We start from the raw sequence: 23,949 nt of genomic DNA, 5'->3' as shown, positions 1-23,949 counted from the left end.
GTCACTCGGGAATATCCTCCTAGGGGAGCCAGACAGCTCTGTTACCAAACGATGTAGCTACAGACTATGTTATGATCAAGCCGGCATTATTATGAAATTTAAGACAAAGGAAAAGAGTCTAATATGCATAGAGTTTATTTAAGTACTTAAGTTCTACAGTCAGAACGCAGTTTACTAGTGATTTTAACTTGCAGTTAGATGTCTACAAGAAATGTCTAAAATTCAATAGTTTCAGTACAATGTACACCCAAAGCCAGACCAGGCAATACCAAGACTCTTGGTTAGTTCAAGAAGGTTCATATGCAAGTAGAAAATTATATCCCATTCTTTAGTAAAAGGGACCATTACACTACTAAAGGTGCACAGTTTGGAATAAAAACATTAGTCAATGAATTTTTACTGAATTCTTTTGAGTAAGACTCCCGTTATTTCCATTGCTTTCAGTGCTACATGCACTTGAAGTACTTTTTTCCCCAAAAAGCATCCCATTTGTTTTCAACTCCAGATACCTAGGACTGTAAGGGTATCAATTTGACAGCTTCATTTTTGCAATGCAGGTTTGAAATAAGTTTAAACCACATCCTTTGTAGAAAGTCTTTAGTATACACTTGGCTGCACTGTGCATCTTTAACATGTAATAAGCTATTAGACACGCTGACCTCGTTACATTTTTATTATTGCCATGTACTGTATTTTGCTAGCTTCATCACTGCCTTAGTAAAATTTTGTTTACAAGGACACAGTCATCAAGGTAAACAGACACAAACGTGCATCTCTCCCTAAACTTATACTTAATAAAGCAATTTATTTTGCACATACAGTGGTAACCAAGTATTCTTTTTCTCTGTGTAGAATTCTTAGACCAGTTATGTTTTCTCAGAAGATTAACAATAATTTTGCACCTGAAAGCTGGTAAATCCATCATGTAAAAATAGTAGTACGCAATGGAATTTTTCCAAAGATCTTTTCATTTTGTTCCCTGTTTTAACAAAAAGTCCCAAACCAGTAGTCTAAAATAACCCTTTGAGTTCTAAGTTTCAGAAATCCCAGGGCATTGTCACTGAAGGCAATATTCTACTCCAACTGCTGAGAAAACATGCTGTATGCCTGCCGATCCAAGTGAGTGCCCGTTTATTACAGAAGGTATGTCTTAAGGCACTCAAAGGGTTAATTATGTTTCTTTTTAAGCATAATAAGGCTCCCCATCCAAATAGTTTCTTGTTAATTGTGTATCACTTCATAGAAAGTAGCAGCAAGACAGTGCCTTCATTACTGGATGGCACAAAGCCATGTTATGTTTAAGTTACTTAAACACGATATGGCAGTTAAAGTGTGGTTCTACTCTAGAAAAAAAAAAACAAAGGGAGGAATTCAGAAGCAGTCATTAAACATTTCTGTAATTTTTGCTTAGCATTGTCTCCATGACAAAGCTGTTTATCTTAAAATCATGCTTGCCCTGGGACCCGAATGTTAAAAATGACCCACAAAAAGATTCTGTACTTAAGATATACCCGTTCATCCAGCTTAAATACCGTGCTCCTGAAAAGCATGAGAAGCTGGAAGGAAGCATCAGCTTATTCCACTAAGCAGACAGAGTTGTCAATGTGCCCATCACTCCTTTATACAGTATTATTTTTGAAGAGTAGAACTGCACTTTTATAGGAGAATGTAATAGAAAAGACATTTTATTTCTAACTAGTTGTGCTTAACTCTAAGAAGCTGGTAACATTAGGAAAACAGCTGTTTATATTCATTACTTGTTAATGAAGCATTTCTAAAAGTTCTCAACATACCACATATATATATGCAAATATATATATATTTAAACTTAAATTCAGAATGCAGAAATACCTAAAGAAACCACGCTTTACAGTATCAAAATTATAAATCCAAATGTAAGCACACATATTTAAAGACACCATACCTTCTGCTGAAATGAGCTCATCTTACATCTTAGCCCTTAGAGCAGCATGTACAAAATACGCTGTCCTAGTGTTTTACCTTTACCCCCCCCAACTCTTACTCAGCAATTTTGTACGCTATACTGTAGCATGGTACGATGAAATCCCTACCATTCCAGCAATAAAGTCATCAAAACAGCTTACACCATATTTGTCCACTGTAAACCACTGTAAATAGCAAAATAAACCTATAAACTGATGAAATGCTTTAAAATTAAAAGCAAAAAACAAGTGATCCTTTGCACAGGTTTACTTCTACATCCTATTCTTTGAAGATTTTCTCTGACCAATACTACAAAGAAGCTGCCCATTTATCCAGAATATTAATGTAAATGTTTCCCTAATACTGCATGGAACAGCAGCTTGATAATATTTAACAGAATGGAAAGCTCTGACCCATTGAGCTCATTCTACAAAAAGCTTTTAATATGAAAGGCCAATTTTAAGCAGTTTCGTTATCAAAATAAAGCCATTCACAGGCAGATGTTTGATTTTGGTAAATAAACCAAGTATACTTTTGTTACTGATCTTTACACAAAGCTTTACCGAAAATTTGATAGATACAGCAAATTGAATGTTTAAGAGACTTACATTATCAAAGGAAGGAAAAAAATTAACCAGCTTTTAAAAATTAAGATAAATACTATGACATCAGTTCTGGTATAAGTTATTTAGCTAAGCTAGCATGCTCATTGTCAGCAAGAAGGCAGAAGCAGAAGAGAGGTAAAAAAAAAGGGGAATGGCTGAGAGCCTGTATGTGAAAAGAGATTCAAGTATAGGCCTGAGGTGACAAGGAAACGGGAAAGGAGAAAAAAAGCCAACGTTAACAGAGAAAAGGAAGGGCACAGCCAAAAGAAACAAACTGAACCCATACCAGTGCTTTGAGTATGGTGGCCATAAGTTAGGTACGCGATTAAGCTGCACAGCATTTTGCAATGGAGTGAAATATTTTCCTAGTGTTTTTACAGACAAAGCCAGTATTAAAATAAATTTCCAAAACTGCTGGTTTATCTTTTAAGCCAGGAATACAGACTTCATTGAAAAGCCTTTCAAAGCCATTCCCATTTATGGGCCCCAATTAGAGAACAATGAAAAAGAACACAACCCCCCTAAAGATTAGCGTTTAACAAACAGGCTTAACAGTGGTTTTAAGTAGCAAGATATTTTAGGGCCAGTTATTAGCAGCCCTGACACAGTGGGAACTTAAGACTGGCCCTGCTGACTTCAGATCTACACCTACTTTTAGGCTCCCCTTTTTTAAAATAGCATTGTAGGTACAGACCCCACGTTTTGCCTGTAATCCAATTCCATAAGCATCCCAAACTCTCTGCCTCCTTGCTACCAGTCTAAAATTCCTGACACGAAATTCTATTCCTTGGCAAAATTACTGACTTCGAGTTATTACACTATATCAATGTATGCATTGCATGACTTTTAACAGGTCTTGAGTGCTTTCTGCCCTCGCCACATTCTTGGTTGTGTCCCTTCCAGGAAGAAGCCTGACCTTTGATGTTCATTCTTTACAGCCTTTCGCTACAGAAGTTTTACCTCTGCTGCACTTCCATCCAGCCATTACATCCTTTTCTTCATTCTTAAAGCTAAAGTGCCTGAACATTATAGTCTTAGACATAACACTCTTAACACTTCAGAATTACGGGGGACAGAATAAAATGGCAGTCAAACTGAAAACCTATTAATTCTTTTAGATACCAAGAAACCTGCATTCACCCAGTCTAAAGTTGCTCTCTGCATTTAGGCCTTTTTTTTTTTTAAAATTACTGTTTTTAATAAAATTAACCATCTTTAAACTTGTCCCTGTTCAGTTTCATTGGTAAACTGCAGTGCACAATTACAGCCCCATTTTTGTTTTGTTAGTCAAAGTATTCCTCTAATGCAAACAACACTATCAACTTGAGAGAGTCTGTGTCTCCTCTCTGGTGAAAGGGTTGGTTATTTATTGTATACTGAATTAATCCTTAAGCTTAGAAACTTTTGTCTTAGCTCCCTTATCATTATTTTTTGAACACTAAGTAATTATTGCCTCTTGATGTCCAGATAGTTTTGGAAATTATCAGTTTAATAACTAATGGCTAAAATCAGGACAGGTTTATGTTATGGCAAGTGAGTCATGCTGTCCCCTAAAATTCAGTATATGGACAGATTAAATAAAAGATCCAGTCTGTGGAAAAGGAATATGCAGCATCATTCTTCTGTGCCCTTTACTGTAAGGTAGTAACAAAACCAGACAGAAAATGGTAGAAACAAAGGTCAACACACTGCAAAGTTTCAGCTGTCAGCGTTTACTCCAGTTCCCCCTCTCTGAAAATCTTAAAGGAAAAGCAAATGACAACATGATCTCATTCATTGGTGCTAGTTTTATATCAGATACCCAAACCACTTAGAATATTCTATTTCTAACAAGACTTTTTAGTACAGAGATACGGTAAATATGTAGGAGCATATTATGTGCTCCAGCACGGATGGCTATCTTTAACACGGTGCAAAGCTATCTGGTGTCAATAGATACAGGGAGCTACATTTTCTCTAAGTTCTACTGAAAAGTTCATCTTCATTTACACTCTAGGTCAAGAAATTGCATTTTAAACTGGACTGCTTTCAAAGATGCAACACTACTGTAACTGTTCAACCCGTTAGTAACTAGTCTAATCTTTTACTTGCAGTAAATTTATCAATTAACTGCACAGTTACTAGAAATATCTGTTTTAAGTTTTCATTTTATATTTAGCCCAAAATATTTCCTATTACTTCACACATACTACTCCAAATAAGAAAAAGTACTTGCAAAAGATACTTATCTATCAGTTATTGTCAACATCTCTAGCTTAGAAGGAAACACCTAATCAGATGTTTGGCTATTATTGTGTAATTTAAAACACATTTCTACCAAAACCAACCCCAAAACATCAGTGCATTTACTTTAAATAATTATTAACATGTACTGAACAAATGAGTTTACTCCCCATATTCATGGTGTTAATTTAGAAAGGAGACTAAAAGTGGTTAAGAAATTTTCCCTAAGAAATGGCTAGTTTTCTTTTTCAAACTCCCGATTGCTACAACTCAGCTTTTGTGGGAAAGTTTGCTTTTTTCTAGATGACACTTGACAAGCTGGTTGCAGTCTCCTTATCCTTCAAGCATTCCATCAGAGCTGTATCATAACAGCAGTGGTAATTCAGTAGTAACTGCATTCATGTCCACTGAAAGGTAACAGTCCTACCATCAGTTCTTTAAGCCAAGGTTTTAGCGTCAGAAAAGGCTTCCCTCACTGTTTTGATCTATTAGTTAAGGTGGAGTATATAACTGTATAGCAGAATACCCTCAGTAACACGTAACCTCATGTTTTAGCACCGAAGGAGATATCCATCCTACAGAATGCGAGCTCTGAATTTGTAATCAATATGTACGAGGCATGACGAAAAGTGTTACAAGTATAAAAAGTATAATATGAACTTGAATTTCACATTTAAAAGCTTGGGGTTTAGGCAGAAAAATATGGTCTTATATGTCATTCACCACAACAGGGCTATTTTTATAAACCATAGCTGTTTTCAAATTAACATCAAATTCACTGTTTAAAACAGCCAGAATTAGCATAAAAGAGGCTGGCATACATATGTCTTCGGGGAATTTGTAAAAGCACCACTAAAAAAACCCAAAACACCTTTCTCATCTTCTAAAATTGTGATCTACTAAAGAGATCTTTTAACTTCCCCCCTATACACACATATATAAAAACATACACACAGAATTAAATACATATACACATGAATTGCTATCAGTTCCTGTTCCAAAGTGATAAGATATTCACTAGCGTTCTCCTTATTTACTCACACTCCTAGTATGAGACTAAATTAAAAGAAAAAAAAAATATCCAGTTCCAATCACTTCCTAAACAAGATTTTGAGAACATGAAGGAGACAACTGTACATTTCATAAAAGTTCTTAAGAATTGGTCACTATAAACTGGAGGTAGTTTTGAAAAATGTTAGCTTGAATTAATTTATGAAATCAGAAGTAATGTTAATCTACAAAAGATTTTAAAAAAGTAAATACGCTCCTGTTAGGAAGATTGTTTCTGTATCATTGAACACGTTCTTTTGGGGAAAAAAAAAACATAGCTTTTTGTTTCTGGTTGTTACCACTCAGCTTCAAGAGCAGGCCAAGACACATGCGCTTGGTGATCTTCCTCACTGAAAGTGTGCTGATGCTTCCTCAAGTTGTAACATGGACTGAATGCAGCTTCCCAGCCATTTCCAAGGTCTTTTTCTATTAAAACCAGTTTTTAGAGCTTCCTGTAAAGCATATTAATTCTAAAATAGTGCTTCTGAAACAGCATTGTACAGAAACTGCCCCTCAATTTACCTAAAGAGAGTTATGCTTTACTCCTGAAAACTGAGATGATAATCTGGATAAAAAAGATTAGTATGAGCTCTTCCTTTCAGTTTTATCAGTATAAAATTTCACGGGGTGGCTTTTATACTGTGTCACAGTCACATGGTCTCACATGTCCCAGAAAATACTTCTTTTGTAGATGTGTAGTGTAACAATGGCAACTGTCGAACCTTAGTAGTTTAAAATACAGAGGTTAAAAAAAGCTCAAAGAAAAATCTCTCTCAAAGATGCTGTTAAACTGACATTATTTAAAATACTAAAGCCGCTCTCTTTTCCTGCCCCATCTTAAGTAATTAATCAATTTATTCTTGCAAACAAGCATTCCACAGCAAGGAGGGGGGGGGGAATTAAAAATCTCTCAGTATTTATAAACTATTATAAATGAAATTAATTTATGTCTTGAGTAACCCTGTAGCTACTTTTAGCAAACTTCCCATTGTTAAATTGTGTGCAACAGGAAAAAAGAGAAAAGAGATTTCTCATCTGCTTTTCTTGTTTTCCCTTCACAAAAAGGTAACATTCCAATATGTATATGATGTGCCATGTTCTAATAAAGTATATTTGGCTGGGAGGTCCCAGGGTGAAGTCTGTTGCCAGCAATGGACCCACTGGGAAGAGCAGATGTCTAGAAAACTAAATCAAATCCAAAGTGAAGTTTCGAATAACATCCAAAGCTCCTGCATCAAAGCCACATATATCCAACATGCCTCTGTCATCTGGATCTGCGATCGTAAAACCGTTTGAGGTCATTCCACAAACAATCAGTTTAGCAGGAATACCCATTTTCTAGAGGAAAGAGGGGAAAAAAAAATTCAGAACGCACATATACAGTAACTTAAACATGCCAGAGGACCAAGTTTTGCTATCCTGCTTGCATAAACCGCTGTCTGAATAGCCGTACTGATAGAAAGTAGACATACCATAACCAGAACTGCAGACTCCTTGTTAATACTGTACTTAACCTGCAGAAGATATACTTAAATAAATGGAAATAATTACAGTGAGGTATATTAGCACAACTTTCCTGCAATAATAAGATTCATAATTTCAAATGCAAGGATTGCATTGGCTATTCTGCAGTTAATTTGGAGAGAAAACTTCCAATAAAGTAATCTAAAAGACAAAAATGCACTCTTTGACTCCTAAGGCAAAGATTTCCAAACGTTGGTTGAACAACTACAACAATTGTGGCCTGGACAGTTCTGCTAAATGAGCTGAATTAGCAGGTTAGTAACCTGTAAGGTAAAGCAAGCAAGTGGCTGGAGGTCTAGAGTACAGGAACTCTTTACATTCCTAAATTTGTTCGTTAAAGAAACTAATCTCAACTAAGAAAACTAAAACATGGTGGGCAAGTTAAAGATTTTTGGCATTAAGTTCAGCTGGGTGGACATGATAAGAAGATTAACGTCCATACATACATGCTTGCCAATATGTATTTTTTGTAGTTTAAAAAATAGTTCCTTTAAGACATAAAAGATTGCCCATATAAGAGTTTCTAATAGCAATATACTTGGAGAAGGTATTTTTCTTAGTTCTATTTTAAAATTACACAGCTACACAGCTTAGAGTAGCCCCTTTAAAACATCATGAGCTTTCTTCACAAGATACTATCACCCCATCTTACTGACACCTTCCCTGCAGGCTTATCTTCATTACTTCATTTAAACTTTGTGGTATCTAACTGCAGATATCAAAGTTTAATTTAATTCTGTGAGCCAAATTTAATTCTGTAAGAACAATAAAAAAACCTTATTCAATCAAGTATATATAGAATGCAGAAATCCATATATTCCCTGAATACAAAACACATTTTCATTGATATTGCAGTACACTTAGCAGGGTAGAATAATCAACTGTTTAACAATTCAGCAGTTTTAAATACACGCAATTAGTGCAGTGTGTTCACTAATTCTGCCTAACTGCACAATGTATCAGGTTTTAACAATATATAATTATTTGCTGAAAAAAGCCACAACTACTTCAGTCTCTAGAACATTTTTAGAGCTGGTATTTATTTTGTACAGTATTCACCAACTATAAACAGTTCAGAAGCATATTTACCTCTCTGTACTCTCTAAGAGCAGTTGCAGGATGAGTATTTCCAGTGAAGGTCTCGTTATCAGTAAATACAATGAAGACATCAGCAGCTGTCTGAGTTTTTTGAGCCCATATCATTGGAAGGGAACAATCAGTAGTACCCACTGGAATCTTGCAAGAAAAAAAAAAAAAATACATGCAATTAATACAGAAGTTAGTAAACCATGGAAAAATTACTTTTATGTAAGCTTCATGTTTTATCACACACAGAGGCTTCTTTGTTAAACAACAAGCCACTTACTCATTTCAGTTTTGTCCAGAGGTTTATTTGTTTGATTATTCTAATATTCTTTTCAAACTATCTCGTTGGGACCTAGCTGCCATTTTAAATTGCAATGTTTAATATCGAGCACTTGAAATAATGACACTTGCTGGACTTTAAATAAAAGAAAAAAAAAATCCAGTGTTTTACTATACAGATACAAACTAAGAGTACTAGAGTTGATTAGGAAGAAAATACAATGTAACTACGGAGACATCTAAACTCTGACAGTAGCAACAGCTATTTCCGATATTTTTTTTTTAATTTTTTTTTTTTTTTTTTTTTTTTTTTTTTTTACATACTTCATACATTTTCACTAATACTTGAGGTAACGTCATATCAGCCGTCACTGGGCAAGGGACCATTTCATGTGAAAAGGCAATGATATGGGAATCCTTCTCAGTACGTGCTACAACCTGATAAAGAGGAAGACAAAAATAATTCAGTTACATTATTCAGAATGTTTAACATCTGAATGAAGGCACTGCCCACCAAACACACAATATGACACATCCTTTTGTATTTAGGTCACCACAGCTCCTCATATGCACTAATGCTTCACTCTACACTTTAAACATTCTGTAATACTACTGGCAAATCAACTTTGCAAAAATCAGAACTAAACAACTGCTCTAATTATTGTAATTAAAGATACTTCAATATTTCTTCTCTTCCCTCTGACATACAACACTAAATATTTTTAAACACCAATGACAGTTCAACTCCTCTATAATACAAAAACACAACAAGCTTTAAAATAACAAATTGAGGGGAAAGTGACTGTGATACAAAGGCCATATTGGTAACTCAAATGCACACAACAATTACTGCAAAATTTCTTAACCCAATCTGTATCATTCCATTAATACTTCTGACAAAAATTGAAATGTATTTACAGCTAAGGTAAGTAAAAAGGCAGCCTTGACCACTTGATTTATACTGGAAACCAACTTCTTCACATTGATCCTTCTGGATTTGGTTGCCAGTAGCTTTAAACATCTGGTCTACCAGTGAGGCAGAAGGTCACATATTCTGTATCAAAGAATATTTTCTTCTGATTCCTAAGCAGCTTTAGAGCACCTCTGCATCAAAAAGCGCAGCTCAAGCTGCAAATATTTATTAAAAAAAAAAAAACAACAAAAAAAACCCCAAAAAAAGGACTTTAAGGCCTCACCATGCACATAGCTGCTGCAACTGTGCTAGCATTGAGCACACTGCCCAAAACTTTTTGTGTCATCGATGCACTGACATCAACTGCAAGTACGAAGCGTTTTCCTGTTGGTTCAACTGTCTAAAACGAAAAAAAGAAAAAGAAAATAGGTACACATAATTAATACATTAATTTCCTCTTCAGTTTTCAACCCTAGAAGTGGAGCTTTTTATTTTTTCTGAGGTAACATTAGGACAATAATGTTGCCAAAAGCTGAATATGTCATGAAGTTCCAATTCTTTGTTTAATAAAATCCCAATTCCTAAGGTTTTTGTCATAAAGTTTCAGAATTGTTATCTACCCAACAACTTTTCTTCATCATTTCATAAGCTTTCAGAAAACAACAAATTGGAGAACTGTATTACCTTGAAAGTTTTGTAAAACGAGGCATCTAAAGCTTCTAAAATGTCTTCATCAGGACGCCACCAAAGCTTCCCTCTGCTTCCATGTCCAGCTTTATAGCTTTCTATTGCAACCAAAATATGGAATGGATGTATTCTGCCCTACAAGCAGAAGAAATCAACAGCAAGTTTTTGAAAATCAGAGCTCCTTAAAAAAAAGTAACAAACTGAAACTTAAAATAAGAACTTAATACAAAAATCTCTGGTTTAGTATATTGTTACTTTAAATTTGTTAACTTTTAAGAGTCCATGCAGTCTTTAAGGAGCTGCTGTACAAACTGATAGTTGTCAGTTACTGGTAATGAACCTAATTCCCTTTCCAGAATCCTGCAATGAATTCCAAATGTTATCTTATGCCATCACCAGAACTCTGGAGAAATTTCACAGCTCTATCTGTGATTGTCCAGTGCTATTTTCTGTCACAGGCTTCAAGTAAGAGAAAGTCCCCATCTTGCTGAAGAGAAAGGAGTCAAACCAGGAAAAGAACAAACTTAAAACTAGGTTTTTATCAAATACAGTAAAACTGGAGAAAGAAACTATTTTCAGAACACAGCATTCATTTTCTTCTTACAGTAAAGAAGACAGTCCAAACATTTTCTTTTTTTTTTTTTTCTCCTTTCCCTACATAAAACCAAATCAATGGCTGCTGCAAACTAAGTATTCTAAACCACACCTTTGATTTGCTGACTTATCAACATTTTATCTTTTTCCTCAAGGGGAGTTTCAGTCATTGATCACTACCAGCAGCACACCTACGAAAATCTGAATGCCTGCCTTCCTGTCTTTCTTCCATCAAGGTATTGTGCCACCACCTTTTCTCTCCCTTCTCCAGTGCCTCTGTAACTATGTATGATTAAAGAAGAAACCAGAAAAAGGGAAGACCAGTGATATGGGGAATAGAAAAGACCTACTGCTGTTCTTCACAGTTCAACTATGGTCTTGAAGAAGTTAAGTGTTCTGATTTTAGCCTCCCCAACTCACAAAACTACTTGTCTTCTCCATCTCGCATTACATTCCTGGAAATTTTGATCTTCTTTCGGAGAAGTCTCTTTTTCCTTTTTATTTTCTTACCTCTGATGGGTAGGTAAAGCAATCTGAAAGGAGAAAGCCTCCTTGTTCCATCTTCTTTTTCCTCACACCTATGCTACTTTCTTCATTCACTTCCTAAGATCCTACACAAGCAAATTCCACTCACTTTTTAAGCTTGTATTGCTGATTCTAAATTACAAGACTCAGAAATAATGAATGAACCCAACTGGCAAAACTTGCCATAACCCTAATATAAAAAAATATCCTAGCTGTCAATATACTTAATTTGTAGAGAAGTTTTAGAAACACAGGGAAGGGGGGAGGAGCTGTCAAATAGGGAACTAATTATTGGGAAAAAAAAAAAAAAAAAAAAGGGGGGCAGGTATTCCACTGCAGTTTTCTAAAAGAACAAACTATATCTTTCCTACAAAAAACATTCCTTTTATTTTGTAAAGAAGTTGCCTGAAGAAACACCGTTTAGGAAGAGATTAAAAACCACAAAGGCTGGCACTAATTATGACAAAGGTCTTACCTTTTTTAGCAGTTTCTCATTTCTCAGTCTTTCACATACTATTGCCACTTCTGAACCTCGCGGTTCAAGCACCGAATTTGCTGTCAGCTTTCCCAAATTTCTCAACAGCAGAGCAATGGACATCTCCTTCAGCAATGCCTTCCAAACCTATGATCAAAGAAAGAGAGAAAAGAAAAAAAAAAAAGATGAGATTCCCAAGCTACAAGAACTGACATTTGTACATTACATAAGTGCATTTTAAAATAAACATACAAGTTATATGAAGATTTTCAATATTTTAGATCGGCTATTTTGGTAACTATCTTGAAAAGCAGCATAAGGGATATTTGTTATGGAAATCTAGACTCAAGACTCTGAAAAGTGTTACTCTAAAGAGAATACAAAGCTGATGTTTACCTACCTCTTTAGATTTCAGATGGTTTGTCAGGAGATGCTCTCTAACTAGACCATATTCCTCTACTAAATGAATAACTTCCAATTCATCTTTTGTGCGTTTTACTTTCTCCACAGCCTCCAGATACTTCAAGAGTTTTTCAGTCTCAGCAGAAACTGCTTTGTCTTTATAAGCCTCTTGGACATCTTTCCACCCTTTGGTAATGTATTTAGTGACTACAGCAATTCCTATTGAAAAGAAAAATATTTTCCAAGCAGGATTACCATCTTTACATTGGCATTTATCATTTTAGCAAGCAAATGACTTAGCAGGGTTCCTTCTCAGACCTGCCAACCAGCTATAGAAAAAGGTCAGCCACACACAGCTTAGAGCAGTAGTTTTAATCACTGTACTATTCCCTTAGAAGAAGCCTAACATATCTGAAACTAACAGATCTTCCCAAATAACAAGTGTTAATTCATCATTTGTAAGCAAATAGGAACAAACTGAGGGAATTGTATCACTTTATCTTCTCTTGATGTAAGGAAGAAAAAGAAGGAACAAACTCTGTTTACCTTGAAGATAAACAGGTCCATTTCTGATATGACCACTCACATTTTTAAGGTGCAGTTTACAGGATACTATCACCAAGAAATTATCAGTCTACAATGGTATTTGGGTTTCCAAAATAGCTCCACAGTAAAAGGTTTAAAACACAGTTATTTTCAGGTAAATAAAAATTTATTACCTTCACTGGCAGGTTTTAGGTGGGACAACCTCAGAAGATCTTTATGAGACCAACCACTTCTTTGTTTATATTTTGTAACTGCTAAAGCAACAGCCATGCCATTCTTCCCATTGTACCAATCTGCAACTGCTTTCCTCAGTGCACGGCCCCACATGCCACATTTCATGCCCTCCTTCAGATCTTTTTTAAACTGGATGAAAGTAAAGAGATGGGTTGGTACGCAACACACCTCAGGAACAGCTTTAAATGCCGCTTGTTTGGTTTTTGCATCAGAGCACTGTGAGCAAATTGCAAGTGCAAAAAGCAGGGGCTCCTGTTTTGCTGCTCTGCCTTCTTGACTAAAAGTCTTTATTTCTTGAACAACTTCACCACCTCTACCCTCTTCAATCAGTCTTTTTAAAGCTTCCGCATTTTCAAAGCCCAGCTTCTGCTCCTTGATGCAGTAAGTACCACCTTCTGAGCCAAAACACAAGAAACGCTGCAGTCGAGTCATATCGGTGACATGCCACACATAACCACTGTCAGAGTTCGGCACCTGCTTTTCATCCAGGAGTTGCACTTGGGTTTCCTCGTCCTCCATTGTCTACACCTCAAAGAACTCTGCTGAAAGGATAATAAAGTTTATTAAGAGCTATTGTGAAAACTTGGCAACACTACTCTTTTATCACTACTTAGCAAACTAATCTTATCTATACACCTATCTGCCTTTGTAAATTTAAGAAAAAGTGTAATAACTTTCTTAATTTTTTACTTAATTTTTACAATAATTGTACTCTAAGAGTGTAATAACACATATCAATTAGCAGAAAAGAAAGAAACAAACAAAAATCTCTGAGCTACAACGGTGACAAATTTATTTCCTTAAAACAAACTAACTACTTAAAACCCAGTAAGTGGCACACAGAAAATGTATCTGGTGTGATGCCCTTTTGCTACTAATATATTACACCACTTTCTTAGGCAGATTTTTGGATTGCAAAACTCACATCTTGCCCTACTCTATTTTGCTGAAGAAATGGTAATGCTGACCAAATGAAGACACATGACGCTAAAGAACTAAAATACTGGAAAACTGTTTAGTCAGATGACTTTGCGAGAGTTTGAATATGGTGGGTTTCAGTGAGGCTTAGACAAGATCTTTTTAACAACCAACAGTAGCTCAAGAAAAAATTGTATTTATTATTTGTATTTTTTTTATTTTATTATATTTTGTATTTATATATTTGTCCTCAAATAGTCTACTGTTTCAAGCGAGATCCAAGAAAACATGCAGACATAACAACAAATTCTGTACTGTTTCACATTTGAAGTTAAAAAGCTAAAACAGCACAAAAATTCACAATCTTTCAGGTCTTTACGATTTATACACTCTTGAGCTGCAAGAGAGTTTGGCTGTAATATTTGTAGGCAACAACACTACCCTTGCTTGGAGAACACCTAGCATGGTAAAAAAACTGTAACAATTAAACTGAAATAAATACAGATTAACTGAAATCAGCAGGGTAAGGACAAGAAAATTCATCATCAATACTATCTCCAAAGCATTAATATGACAACAATAAATTCAGTTTTCTCAATTCACACTGAACAATTAAAAAAGCAATAAATAGCACCAAGAGGTCCATTAAAAGAAAAAAACAACCAACCAATAATCCGCTCTATCAAACTGCATATAGATCTTAAAATATGCACACACTAAAATCTGAGCATGCAAAATGACACTTCAAAGAAATCCTCTTAACGACTTAAGTAGTGCAGATACCTACTTTTGACATGCTTGTTTGGATAGCCATTTTGCTTCATTTACCAGGATAAGGTAGCACAAATAAACGTCACTAATGCAGACAGATGGGGTTTTTCCACCAGTTTAGGTAACTAGCACACTGATTTACAAACCACTTCTCTTACGTTTTCTTTGACACAGAATCTTCCTTTCTCTGCAAATGACTATAAGTGTGCCCTTGTCCTCCATTCTTGCCTATCTGCAGTGATGTGCTGTCTGCATCCAGAATTAAATTATAAATAATCATCAGTGCCCCCATTATATGCTGCCAAAATCACAAAAATAGAAGCCATATGTGGGCACCTGGTTTAAAAATGCAGGTTTCAGTTAAAACTTCACTAAGAAATACCTTTCATTGTATTATTCAGAGCACCAGGGCCCAGCTATTTTTCTTAGTACTTAAATATTCTAACCATGTTTCCTGCCAAACCCATTTAAATACACATCATGGTTGAGCTGACTTCTTCACTGACATCCGAGGCATCCAAATACACTGAAAATAACAAGGGTGGTATGCGCAATGCATGGATACCATACCAGTACATTTTAATGTCTAAATGCATTTTATGTCAGTGCAGTTCAATAAGCTTCATTAAACAGTACGTAACATTTCATAATAAACCTACACAACCCAAACAAAAAAAAAATAATCCTGAAATCATCGTCAGCATCCATTAGTTCCTTTATCAGCAAAAAATGGTATGTGGAAAGATACTGAAAAACACCATTATCTTGAAACAAAAATAAGGATGGGAAGCATAAAGGATCATGCATGAGTAATGAGATCTCCATATATATGAAATCCCGAGAGTAATTTCTTGTTTCGTCTTTCATACCCCTGCTATAATAAATATTACTACATTAAAATAAGACTAATTAGAACAACTCTTTTTCAGTATGGATTATCAAGACTTAAACTGAACTGGAAGGATCATGCCTTCAGTTAAAGCATTTCCTATCTCACTTTGCTGATTATATTAAGAAATACCAACACTACTTTGAATATTAGATTTTTTTCTGACATTTTTCCACTTGCACAGGTTCCATCTGATATTCCATTTTAATTTTCACTTGGAGATTCTCACTCGTCTTCACATGCTTAGTTTTATAGTCACTAATACAAATTACCTACCACTCTTACCACCACCCTGAGTGGGAACAAAACTTAAATGAAATAATTATAACATTCCTAAAATTACAAATAACATTTATCTAGTTTGAAATCTAGATTTATCAGTATTTCCATCAAAGGGATCATTCTGAAAGGCAAACAGTTCAGTACTTCGTTGGTACACGTGAATATGCAGTGTAATGTCAACTGTGTCATATTAAAGAAGCTTAGAGCTAACCATCAGAGAAAAAAATTCTCCTACTGCACTTCTCTATCAAACCATATAACAAACCTAACTTACACATGTTAATAATGGATAATTTTTACATTTAGTGTTGTATGGACTCATTGCACTGAAAAGAGGTATGTGCTAGCACCCACAGGCTTCTGACAAAACACCAGTGTTAAAAGACAGGAGCACCCATAGCCTTCTGACACAAACATGTTATTTTAAAAGATAGTTGTTGTAAATGTACACTTCTAGTTATTCTAAAGCTTAGCTCTTTAATTTGCCTTCTTAGGAATTATGATAAACTACAAAAACAGGTGCTGTTCCGATTTCCACCTTTTGCAAAGCTTCATCTTCACTCAGACCTCAAAGTCTTCTTTCTCAGATAAGAACACAGTACTTCACCATGGCAGTCCTTACCCCATTAAAAATGCCTACGACAAGTCTTCTGAAACCTTTATTATTGTTACTACTGCCTTCTGATAAGCATTCTAGGATGTAAACCAGACTTATCTCAAATGGCTTATTGCTGCCTCAGAGATTTAAAGAGAGCTTCAAACCAACTCTATGAACTGTAAATTCTTTAAAATACATTTATACTTTAAAAATTACCCTTGAGAACTGCAACAGCTGATGCAAACCAGTAATTTCGCTACCAAACAGCAACACTAGAAGTATCAAACTTAAACTTCACTAAGACCTACTGGAAAAGCACTTATTCAGTGTTGAACTATTTAAATCACATTGGCCATTTCTAACTCCTGTTTTGTATTTTAACCTCACAAGTTCCCAAAGCTATTCCCTCCCTCTAACCAGTCCCTATTCTCTGCCCAGACCTCAAGCTTAATTTCTGCTTTAACACCTGTATAACATGGACAGCTTTCACCCTTGCAAATGGGTAAATGCAAATACACACTTAACATATGCTTTACCATAACCCTACTCTTCATCTGCTGAGCTGCAGCAGTGAACTTGAATTTCAAACACTCATGGAGGATTCATCAATTATGTTCTGGCTCCATAAGCATTTCCAATCTCTCAGCTACTTGAATGCAAACACAATGTGAAAAAGCTTTAAAGTCACAGACTAGATACTCTATAATGAAAATTGCTGAACTAAAATTCACAGTTGCTCAACCATTATTAATGAGAGAACACTAAGCCAATTTGGGTTTATATTCCAAACAGCATACAAATTAATCTAAAAGTAAAATTTGGCTTTGACTGGTCTGAAACAGCCTACACAACAATTTCATCTTGATTGGTAAGTCAGTATCTTTATGTTGCTGTACCATAACATGATAGTTTTCTAACTTAACCTCTGTTATTTCCTATGACTTTTACAATCCAGACCTACTTTTCTTAAGAAAAGTCTTAGAAGTTTCGGTTACATATTAAAAAACATACAAAATGCACAAAGCTTTAACAGAACTACAGGTTCTAGCTTAAGTCCTTAAATTTAACTGCTACGTTACCCATGACAAATCAAGCTTTGTAGTGAAAACACATGGAATTAAACTCTAAGTTTAGATATTTTATGAAAAAAAGTGCATTGACATTGTAAGGACAGCACTTCGAGTTGCCTTCAAATACTTCATCATAGACGCTTTGCTCTGCGAGAAACTGCATTCTCCCACTCAGCTCTCAAAATTTTGTACAAGCATCAGACCAACGACTGCGAAGAACGTCTTGTAGGCCACCGAGCAGAGACTGCGACCATCGTGCCCAGCTGCAGCAGAACAGCCCCGCAGCACAGCAGGGCCCTGACAGCAACCCCGGCCCCGCACTCCCGCACACGGGGTCTGCAGGCGCGCAGGGATGCCGGGGCACCTTCCAGGCCCCGAGCGGCACGGTGGCAGCACCGAACACACCGGCCTGCACACGCCTGCCCGAGAAACGCTACCACAGTGTGCTGAGAAGTCTGTCTGCTTAAAAACCGAACTGCCCGGAGGGCCAGGGGCGCTGAGCGGGCGGAACCGAGCGGGGCGGGGCGCAGCCGAGGGGGCCCCGACCACCGCGCGCCCGTCCGCAGCGCCCGCCAGGCCGCGCCGCCCCGCCCCCCCCGGCGCCCCTTAATCCCCCCGGCGCCCAGTGGCCATTTACAGCGCCAGCCCCCGCCACCGCACCGGGCCCGCCCGCGGCCCCCGGCCGGCGGAGGGCGGCAGCCCGCACCCGCGGCGGGGCCAGGCCGGCCCCCCCGCCCACAGCGCTGCCCGGGCGGCGCGACTTGCCTGCGAGGCGCGGGCCGGGGCGGGCCGCGGGGCAGGGCCTGCGCGGCAGGGCCTGCGCGGCCTCCGGCACCGAGCGGCGGCGCGGCCGCAGGGAGCGGCGGGGCCGCCCGGCGATGGCGGGGGGAGGGCAGGCGGGGCGGCGGCGGAGCCGGCTCCAGGCGCGGCGAGCAAGCAGGGCGGCTCCGGCTCCAGCCGCCAGCGGCTCCGCGTCTCCCCCAGCCCCGCCCCGCCGGCGCCCTGACAGCATCGCCGGGACCCGGATGGGGCCGCGCCCACTGCCCTCCGCGCCCGCACGCCGGTGCCCGGATGAAGCCGCGCCGCCGACCCGGCACCGCTGCCTGCCGCGCCGCGGGGAGGGGTGCGGGCAGGAGGGCCTTCCCGCCGCCGCCTTTCGGGAGCGGGGCCGCAAGGCGGAGGTGCGGCCCCTCCGCGGCCGGGGCGGTGCTGCCGGCGGCTGCCCCGGATCCAGTCCCCGCCGCCGCTTCCTGCTCCCGCCCCGCCTCACCATAGAGATGACAGGCGCGGCGTGGGCCGCGGGGCCTGCCGGGAAGGGAGCGGCGTGCTTCGGCCTCGCAGCGTAACCGGCCGGCGGCGGCGCCGAGCCTGAGGGAGCGCGCGGGCCGCCGCCATGTCGGGAGGCAGCAGCGCTGGCGAGTGGTGCCTCATGGAGAGCGACCCGGGTGTCTTCACGGAGCTTATCAAGGGCTTCGGTGAGGGAGGAGCGAGTGGGGCCGGGCGGGCGGGACTCCGGGGCCGCGGCTCCGCCGGTGGTTGCGGCCGTCCCCGCGCGGGTGCCGGCCCGGCCCGCTGCCCGGCTCCCCGCTGGGCTGGGCTGGGCTGAACGCGGCCGGGTGGGGAAGGGGCCGCGGCGGCGGTGGGGAGGCTGGGGCCGGGGACCGGCGCCCCGCCAGCTCCCACAGCAGCGCCCTGCCCGCGCTCCCGCACCCCAGCGGCAGCTGGGCGGGAGCCAGCGCCGTCCCTTGTGACCTCTGCGCCGCTGCTCCGGCTGCGCCCGCCGCTCCCCGCTGGCCGCGCCGCCCCGCCTGAGGGGAGCGGGGAGTGCCGGGCGGCGCGGTCGGGTCCCTCCCGCCGCTCGGGGCGGGCGTGCGGCGCTGCCGGCCCTCGGTGAGCACGTGGGGGGGGCGGCGTGCGCAGGGGGCTGAGCGCGGTGCGCCGTGTGGCCGCTGGCGCGGCGGCCGAGACCGAGCTGAGCCGTGGGGCTGGGCGGGGGGCTGGGCGGCCTGCGGGGGCGCTGCTCGGGCTGTTAGACTGTAAGCGTTGTGTTGAACGGCGTTTCATGTCTTTGGCGTTAGTGTGGTTATGCGGTTATCACGACAGATAAGTCTCCACAGGATTTTGGCCAAAGCAGCAGAACGATTTTATTCTAGGTTACATTGATCTGTCATTTCTGTGACGCCTTTTTCTCCCAAGTGAAGTCCAGGCACGCTTCCCCTTTTGCGTTTTGATTTAGCTTGTAGATCCATCTTCCACACACTAAGCGTTTGAACTTTTCAGTCTCTGTATTACACAAATGTCTTGCTTGAGTGTGTAGTTTACAGTGTTTTCAGTTTATTACCATGGGTCTCTTGCTGAAGACAGATATTTGAAGTCCAGCTTTAGACCAGCTGGTGTCTTTAAAATGGTATTACTTTCAGTGGAGCAAAGGATGTGAGGTGACCAAAGGCACGTTGATCTCCTTTGCTTCCTTTAAATGCAGCTGTGTTACAAAGACAACATCACCACGCACAGGATAAATACTTTCTCTTGAACTGCATGGTTTGGGGTTTTAATGAAAATGCATTAAAGCCTGTGAATAGACACTTCTGTAACCTGGGTGTGCAAGTTGTAAATGTTCCCATCGTTCTTTCATTTGTCTGTCTTTATGGCTGCATCCCTTTTAAATGGGCTAGATGAAGAAACCTCTATTTTTCCTTGTTACAGGTTGTAGAGGAGCACAAGTTGAAGAAATATGGAGTTTGGAACCAGAGAACTTTGAAAAATTGAAGTAAGGCGCATCTCTCATCTGCATGGTTTTTATTCACGTTTCTCTGAAGTCACTGAAATAATGTGTACTAAACTCAGGTGGTTTTTTGGTGGCATTTAGTTTGGGTTTTGTTTTTCTTCAGTTTCCGCAGAAGCTCACTAGGACTTTGATGTAATTGAGTACCTAGCAATTAAAGTTACTTTTTATTAATGCCTTGGTACTTAAGCTAGCTTTTCTTGTTTTGAAAAGAGATGCTAGTAGCAGCTAATGTGAAAATAGATTTCTAATGATTTGGTCATTGGCTTGTATTACATTCTTTGCCGTATTCTTTGAGAAACCTCTGTTCCTTGCTTTATCTTTCTCCCTCACATTACATGATACTGCATCTGTTGCGTTAAATTAATTTACTGTACTATGTACTTTTGTAACTAGTTTTTCCTGCAGAACCACTTCCATATGTAGGTGAAGGCAAATAGTCTTGTTATAACTGACAGTGATATATGGAACAGTTCTGCCCTCATTAGGCAATATTAATTATCTTACCATTTTTGTCCATGATGCATTAAGTGTTATCTGTATTCACATAACAGATTTTCAGAGAGAAATGTTGTCTAACCCAGAACATACTCTATTCCTGTGTGGATATCCTACACTTGTGTAATTACATTTTCTGAAAGATTAGCAATCATTACAGAAGGCATAGTTTTAGAGTTTATGTCTGACTGAAGATATTTGACAATGACACCTGAATGGCGGAAATGTTACTTGAGAAGTGGTTTATTTGCTGCCTGCACTGTGTATTTCATATGATACTTCATCAGAACATTACCTGTTGCTTTCATAAAGTAACAGCTTTGCTTGCTTGTACTGTCAGATGTATATCTTCCTAGTTTTGAGTGATAGCCAGCTTCCATCCTTCCCATGCACATGTACAAGTACAATATTTTGACGTAAATACTAAGAGTTAAAGGATATAATAGCCTGTAGCATTTTTCAAATTCCCTCATTGGACCCACTGCTTAAAAAGACATCTTGGACTTCTGGTCAGAGTTTAGGAAAAGTTTCTTACGCGGTTCGGTGGTATGTTTACCTTTTGTAGATAAACTGTTGTGGCATCTTTGTGGCAGTGACCTTAAATTCAAGTTGATTGATGAGTAAGTTTTTGCTTTTATGTAGCCACGGATTTTGTAAGAACTGTTTCCTTTACTAATAATTTTTTGTTTTGTGGAAATACTAAATACAGTGTAATGTGCAGTAAAAGCTGTTTAATATGCAAGACAGGCAGTCTGAAAAGCAAAACACAATTTTAGTAGAAAACTGGTTTTCTCTTACTTCTCAGAGAGATAACTCAAAGCATTAAGTTTCACAAAAGCTTCGCTTAGTATATTTAATTTATGCCTAAAAGGATTACCAAAACTTTAGTTCCAGCCGTTGTATATGATTGACACATGTTTTGATAGCTGCTTATCACTAGCAAATTCAAATGAATGTTGTATGACAGTAATAGTTAAAGTAACCAAAAAAGGGGTCCTGACTTATAAAAGTTACTACGTGTCAGTTTAGACTGGGATTATTTAACATATGCAGAAAGAACCCTGAAGTATGTTCTGCCTAATTAAGAGACCACATTTGAAAATTTCAGTGCAAATTCCCTGTGTTTACAAAGAAATTACTGTACCAGCATACAGTTAAATTGTAGCAGGGATTTCTGGCTTTGATACTTTTCCTAAGTACATGTGACTTTTTTTTTTTTTTTTTTCTCCTATCAATTTTATTTTTTAGGCCAGTGCACGGATTAATTTTCCTCTTCAAGTGGCAGCCTGGAGAGGAACCAGCAGGTTCTGTTGTTCAGGATTCTAGACTGGATACAATATTTTTTGCTAAACAGGTATGGCAAGTTCAGTATCTTTCCTTAGATATGTCATGAAGCGTAGCTTTCAGTACTGAAAAATAAATGATCTCTTTGTTCATATGTACACAAAAATTAAGATTTTTACAAGGTGAAAAAAACTTAACAGATTCCGTGAGAGAGGGAACTGTGTATTAAAAGATGATTAACAAAGTAAATCAGATTGATTTCTCAAGTCAGACAAAAATAACATCAGTTATGGAAGAGTAAAGCTCTTACTTACTTGTCAGCCATCTCCTATAAGAGTAACTAACTCTTCTGTGCAATAAAGAATTACTTCTCAGCAGAAAGCAAATGTGTTTGGTTTTGGTTTGTTTGTTTGTTTGTTTTTTTGAAACCACTTTCAACAAATTCTAAGAAGAAATGTTCATTTTGGTCCACTCTTTATTTCTTGTGTTTCTCAAATGCTCTGCAGCCAGGACAGTGTAACTCTGGAATACTTTAAGAGTTTGCAGACCATTTTGTCATGGGAGTTTTAAGTATTTAAATCAGAAGGGTGAGTTTAAATTAGAAATTACAGGAAAAATTGTTATTGTTAATGCAATCTGTGCGTTTTATTAGATACCAAGTAGTACTAAAATTTTGTTTTAGCTTTGACAGGCTGCTGTATGTTTGTTTGCAAGCAAGAAAAACAAGAGAAAGTAATCAGAGTGAAAGTAGGAGTACTTAATAGATGTTTTTAGCTCTTTTTCAAGACCTGCTTCGCAAACGATGATAAATGTAACAGTACAACCTGTGTTAAGTCTACATGTATTAATTTGCCCTTCGATATGAATGCTTTCTAATTATTAGGTTTTCTGTGAAAACTGACACATTAGACTGGTTGGTTTGAGGATTTTTTGTTGGTTTTTTTCTTTTTTTCTTTTTCTCTGCCCCACCCTCCACCCCCAATGCTGAAGTGTTTTGTATGTAAATTTAGGGCTATAAAGTAGTCTTGACACACTTCCAGCTAAAAGTTTAGGAATACGCAAAACAATGGAAACATTAGGTGCCTCTGTCGCTCTCCTGGCTACTCTGTACACGCGCTTCTGTTGCGCAGGTAATAATCTTGAATTTGTTCCTTTTATAATCACCTTACTGTTTCATGCTATTGTAGATGACTTTATTCCTTTTTTTGGGGGTACTGTTTTCTTCATTCTTTACCTACTGCAACTTTGAGTCCTCCGAGCAGTGTCCCCCATTCTTGCAATACAGTGATCAGCAGTATTTTGCCAAATGGCTTTATAGCTTAATAGATCTGACAGATGCTGGTTTAGGTTGTGATTTCTACCTAATCAAACATACTGTTACTGAACATTAGGCTGTGGCTACAAAATAGCCTTGATGCAAAGAACCTCAGGGAAAAGCCTTGATAAAACTCTCAAAGGGTAGTTCTGTGGCAAGAGGAAATTGCTCTGATGTGAATGTAGACAGTTTTTTTAAAGACGAAGGCAGATGTACCCTCAGTCAAGGGATTTCATCTATCTTGTTTCCTGTGAGTAGATGAAGTTCTTCCATAACTGCTGTTCTTATGTATGCTGAAAAGTTTCCAAACATTTGTCTGCTTGCGTCACTACTTCTGCCTTTTTTTTTCCCCCCTCCCCACTTGTTTTTTGAAGCATGACACTGTGTTTAAAAACAAGAAGCTAAGAGGAGCTGCTCTGAGTTTTAAGTTGGGTTTGCAGAATGTACGTCGG

At 38.9% G+C, this 23,949-nt stretch overlaps 2 protein-coding genes across 10 annotated transcripts in view; one reads left to right on the top strand and one right to left on the bottom strand.

Annotated features, from left to right (window-relative positions):
• Window positions 1-114: 114 nt before the first annotated feature.
• RO60 (Ro60, Y RNA binding protein) lies at window positions 115-19,006 on the bottom strand. Of its 6 annotated transcripts, none has more exons than XM_055814803.1 (9): window positions 18,886-19,006; window positions 13,027-13,629; window positions 12,306-12,526; window positions 11,906-12,052; window positions 10,309-10,446; window positions 9,908-10,024; window positions 9,036-9,149; window positions 8,436-8,582; window positions 115-7,160 (listed from the first exon to the last, which is right to left on the bottom strand). In XM_055814803.1, exons 2-9 carry the CDS (start codon window positions 13,604-13,606, stop codon window positions 7,008-7,010), a joined length of 1,617 nt encoding a protein of 538 aa, XP_055670778.1. In that variant the 5' UTR covers window positions 13,607-13,629; window positions 18,886-19,006; the 3' UTR covers window positions 115-7,007. The 6 variants fall into 6 exon arrangements, 5 of the variants coding, with proteins under 5 accessions (XP_055670778.1, XP_055670779.1, XP_055670777.1 ...); XM_055814804.1 differs by having other exon boundaries at window positions 13,027-13,626; window positions 18,886-18,974; XM_055814802.1 differs by lacking the exon at window positions 18,886-19,006 and adding an exon at window positions 18,381-18,534.
• Window positions 18,955-23,949, top strand: part of UCHL5 (ubiquitin C-terminal hydrolase L5) — a 19,500-nt gene continuing 14,505 nt past the window's right edge. For 3 of the 4 annotated variants that reach the window (XM_055814807.1, XM_055814806.1, XM_055814805.1), the window contains exons 1-3: window positions 18,955-19,090; window positions 20,322-20,385; window positions 22,147-22,252. In XM_055814807.1, coding sequence (XP_055670782.1) covers window positions 19,009-19,090; window positions 20,322-20,385; window positions 22,147-22,252 — 252 coding nt within the window. In that variant the 5' untranslated portion in view covers window positions 18,955-19,008. Of the gene's footprint in view, window positions 19,091-20,321; window positions 20,386-22,146; window positions 22,253-23,949 lie in introns of those variants that run through there. The other variant, XM_027781896.2, reaches the window with a different exon arrangement.

Source organism: Falco peregrinus, chromosome 10 (genome assembly GCF_023634155.1).
Source record: "Falco peregrinus isolate bFalPer1 chromosome 10, bFalPer1.pri, whole genome shotgun sequence".
NCBI classification, from domain to species: domain Eukaryota; kingdom Metazoa; phylum Chordata; class Aves; order Falconiformes; family Falconidae; genus Falco; species Falco peregrinus.
Note: the sequence above shows the minus strand (reverse complement) of the source record. Positions and strands in the feature narration are given on the sequence as shown.

Coding starts and splice junctions, on each gene's coding strand:
- RO60 (XM_055814803.1), bottom strand. CDS start 13,606: ATGGAGGACGAGGAAACCCAAGTGCAACTCCTGGATGAAAAGCAGGTG. Junction 12,527..13,026: donor CCTAAAACCTGCCAGTGAAG/GTAATAAATTTT, acceptor TCTTTTCAATAG/GAATTGCTGTAGTCACTAAA. Junction 8,583..9,035: donor TATTAGTGAAAATGTATGAA/GTATGTAAAAAA, acceptor TTTTCTTGCAAG/ATTCCAGTGGGTACTACTGA.